Source organism: Dryobates pubescens, chromosome 23 (assembly GCF_014839835.1).
Source record: "Dryobates pubescens isolate bDryPub1 chromosome 23, bDryPub1.pri, whole genome shotgun sequence".
NCBI classification, from domain to species: domain Eukaryota; kingdom Metazoa; phylum Chordata; class Aves; order Piciformes; family Picidae; genus Dryobates; species Dryobates pubescens.
Window position 1 is genome coordinate 1,143,325 of NC_071634.1, and position 3,808 is coordinate 1,147,132.

The 3,808-nt window shown below is 59.2% G+C and overlaps 2 protein-coding genes across 2 annotated transcripts; both read left to right on the plus strand.

The window, feature by feature from the left end:
* LOC128898396 (feather beta keratin-like) lies at nucleotides 1–345 on the plus strand. Its single transcript, XM_054172067.1, has one exon. The coding sequence runs from the start codon at nucleotides 28–30 to the stop codon at nucleotides 343–345; it is 318 nt and encodes a 105-aa protein (XP_054028042.1). The 5' UTR covers nucleotides 1–27.
* Nucleotides 346–3,469: 3,124 nt separating this feature from the next.
* On the plus strand, nucleotides 3,470–3,808 carry LOC128898397 (feather beta keratin-like). The gene has a single exon (XM_054172068.1). The coding sequence runs from the start codon at nucleotides 3,491–3,493 to the stop codon at nucleotides 3,806–3,808; it is 318 nt and encodes a 105-aa protein (XP_054028043.1). The 5' UTR covers nucleotides 3,470–3,490.

Consider the following 3,808-nt stretch of genomic DNA (forward strand, 5'->3'; position numbering starts at 1 on the left):
CTTCCAGGGCCCCTCCACCCCACACCCATGGCCTGCTACGACCGCTGCCGCCCCTGCGGACCCACCCCGCTGGCCAACAGCTGCAACGAGCCCTGCGTCAGGCAGTGCCAGGACTCCCGCGTCTTCATCCAGCCTTCCCCCGTGCTGGTCACCCTGCCAGGACCCATCCTCACCTCCTTCCCACAGAGCACCGCCGTCGGATCCTCCTCAGGGGCTGCCCTGGGCACCGAGCTCAACGCCCAGGGACAGCCCATCTCCTCCGGCGCCTTCGGCTACGGCTACGGCTACGGCGTGGCTGGCCTGGGCTATGGCTGTGGCGCCGCAAGAGGCTGCTACCCCTGCTGAGGGCCCTGCACACCCCCCCTGACACCACACACAGCCTGCAACAGCTCCTGCAGCACAAGCCCCTGGCCTGATGCTCGCCCTGCTTGCCCCTCACACCGCCTCCCTTCCCCCTGCTGTTCCTGCCTCTGCCCTCTGCTTTGCCCTCAATAAACTTCTCCTGCACACCAGACCCAGGTGCCTCCTCTGCATTTCTTCTCCCAGGCCTCTACCAGCTTCACAGGGGAAAATGGCTTGGCTCAAGAGGCCTTGGGGGTGGGTGGGGAAAGTGCCAGAAGACCTCTCATCGGAAGGAGTGACCAGCATTACCTCTAGACACTCAGTCTACCACCTGGACTCTTCCAGAATGTGCCACAAGTCCACCACTTGCTCACAGCCTTCAAGCACTCTCCTGCACACCCTTCCAATGAATTCAGCCTGCTCCAGGGACACTTGGCTGAATCTCCTCCCACCAGCCTGGCTGGACAAGCCCAACTCTCTCAGCTTGGCCTCATCTTCCTGGCCTCCTCTGGATCCATTCCAACACCTCCATGTCCTTCCTGGCCTGGGGGCTCCACAGCTCAACCCCACACTGCAGCTGAGCTCTCCTGACAGTTGAGTAACCATGGAGCATCACCTCCCTTGACCTGCTGCTCATGCAGCAGCTCGTCCCTCCAGCCTGTCAGCCACACCACACAGCTTGCTGTCATCCACAGACTTGCTGAGGGTGCCTTGATCCCATGTCACCAACACAGACCTGCTCCCAAGGTGCACCTCTGAGGGACACCACTCGTTACTGGTCTCCACTTGTACATCAAACCTTGGACCACAACTCTCTGAGTAGTGGGCATCCAGACTATTCCTTATCCACCAACCTGTCCCCCCAGCAAGTCCACAGCTCTTCAGTTGAGAGACTTGGCTGTTGTGCAGGACACTGACAAACGCTTTGCACACGTCCAGGTAGGTGACATCAGGTGCTCTGCCCTTACCCACCAACACTCCAACCCTCTTGCAGAAGGCCACCAAATTTGTCAGCCACACTGAGACCTTCTTGAAGCCATGCTGCTTGTCACTCAGCACCTCTCTGTTCTCTGCCCATCTTGCCACAGTCTCCAGCAAGATCTTCTCCATGGTCTTGCTGGGCACAGGGGTGACACCATCAGGCCTGTAGTCAAGCTCACTCTTCCTCTTTAGCCTCCTCACATGGCCATCACCTGCTGCCACCTGCCTGCTGGGCACCCTTTCACCTTACCCCAGGGATGGATGAGGATGGCCAACACTGGGCCCCACGGATACGAGTTCTGGGCTCCACCACTTGAGACTTGCCCCAGCCAGATTTTGGGGCACTCATCAGAAGCCTCTGGGCCCAGAGCTTAAGCACTTTGCAGTGCACCACACTGGCCACTTACAGAGCAGGCTGCTGGCCAGCTTCTGTAGCAGCATGCACTGCAGAATCTCTCACAGCTTTACAGAGGGCAATATCAGCCACAGCTCTCTGTGCCTCCACAAAGCCACTCAGTTCAATGGAGAACACATGGAGGATGGCCAAGGACAGTTTCCCTTCTAGAACCCAGGCTGACAACTCCCCATCCCCTTCTTGGCTTCCAGGAGCCTGGCAGAGCTTGCCAGGAGGAGTTTCTGGAGAACCTGCCCTAGAGACAACGTCAGGCTCACCAGGGTCTAATATCTCAGATCTTCCTACTGAAGCCTCAAACACAGGAGGGCTCTGAGATTTCTCACACTCCTCAAGAACAGCTCCAAGGCACCATGGCCATCCCAAGCTAAGGCACAGTGGCCTCCCAAGGTCAGCAGTCAGCTCCCTCAGCATTCCTGCCCACAGCCAGTCCCACACCACTCCTTCCCACCTCCCTTCATCTTCCTCAGCATCCAGCACTGCTTGTCTGAAAAACAGCCTGGAAATGCTCACCTGGGCTCATAGCCATTGCCCAACCCTTGGCAGGAAGCCCCAGCACCTAGGCCTGGACTCTGCAACTGCATGCTGCATGCAGCACTCTGGGGAAAAACACCAGGCCTACACACAGGCTCAGCTGCACCTGAGCCAGGCTAAGTCACATTTTCTCTGTTCAGCTAGGCTGCCCTTATTCAGAACCTGCTTCTCTTTAGGAGCATGGGGACAGTCTGCAATTGAATCCACATGACTTCCAATGTAAAGGCTCTCTCCCTTCTGGGCAATTTTGACAAAGGCACTTCAGCTGTGCAGAAGCAGCAGCAATCCTACTTGGCTTTGCCCTCTCTCATTTGCTCCCTTCAGAAGCTCACAAAGCCCTTGGAGTCCTCCTGGGTTCCCTGCTTTGGCATCCACAGGTCAGGAACTCTTCTCTTGAGGAGCTCCAGCCCCAGCTCTCTGTGCAGCCAGCCTGCCCTACCCCAGGGCCTTCTCTTTCTCCAGGAAGTCTTCAAGAAACCTGTGCACATGGCACTTTGGCACGTGCTTTAATGCCCATGGTGGGGCTAGGGCAATGCTTGCACTTGGTCCTCTTAGAGGTCCTCTCCAATCCAAACAATTCTCTGATTCTGGCACTCTATGACCTGCTGCTGAGCCACCAAGAGGTCCTGCTTGAAGACTGTCTGGTCAGGCCTGCTCATCCTGGACTCCTGTGCCCTTCAGGACGGCCTCCCAAGATATTTTGTCAAGCAGGTTACTAAACAAGGCCAAGTGTGTCCTCTGGAAGTCCAAGGTGGCAGAGCTGCTGACCTCACTGCTTCCTCCTCTCAGAACAGAAGGCTCCAGCATAGAGGAACTGCTGTGCCCAAGAGGGCCTCCAGGCTCCAGCTCACACCCAGCTCCCTCTTTGCTCGCAGACAACAGGGCCAGAGGAGCCATTGCAGGGCTGCAGGAAATGAGACCCCCAGCCACAAGGCAGCCACAAACCACAGCAGCCCAGTGCCACGCCGTGACCTCACTGCTGACACCCCACCTCTGCTGGGCTGGGCTCACCTCTGCTGCCAGCCCTGCCAGCATAAAGCCGGCCCAGCGCCTCTCTCCCTCACAGACGCCTCCTGACGCCTTCTCCTGCGCTCTGCTCCCTCCACCAGGTCAGCCTCCAGCCCCTCACCCTCCTTCTGCTGCCCCAAAGGCCATCTCTCTCACAGCCCTGCGCTCCCTCCACACCCTCTCTCTCTTCCAGGGCCCCTCCACCCCACACCCATGGCCTGCTACGACCGCTGCCGCCCCTGCGGACCCACCCCGCTGGCCAACAGCTGCAACGAGCCCTGCACCTTGCAGTGCCAGGACTCCCGCGTCTTCATCCAGCCTTCCCCCGTGCTGGTCACCCTGCCAGGACCCATCCTCACCTCCTTCCCCCAGAGCACCGCCGTCGGATCCTCCTCAGGGGCTGCCCTGGGCACCGAGCTCAACGCCCAGGGACAGCCCATCTCCTCCGGCGCCTTCGGCAACGGCTACGGCTACGGCTTGGCTGGCCTGGGCTATGGCTGCGGCGCCGCAAGAGGCTGCTACCCCTGCTGA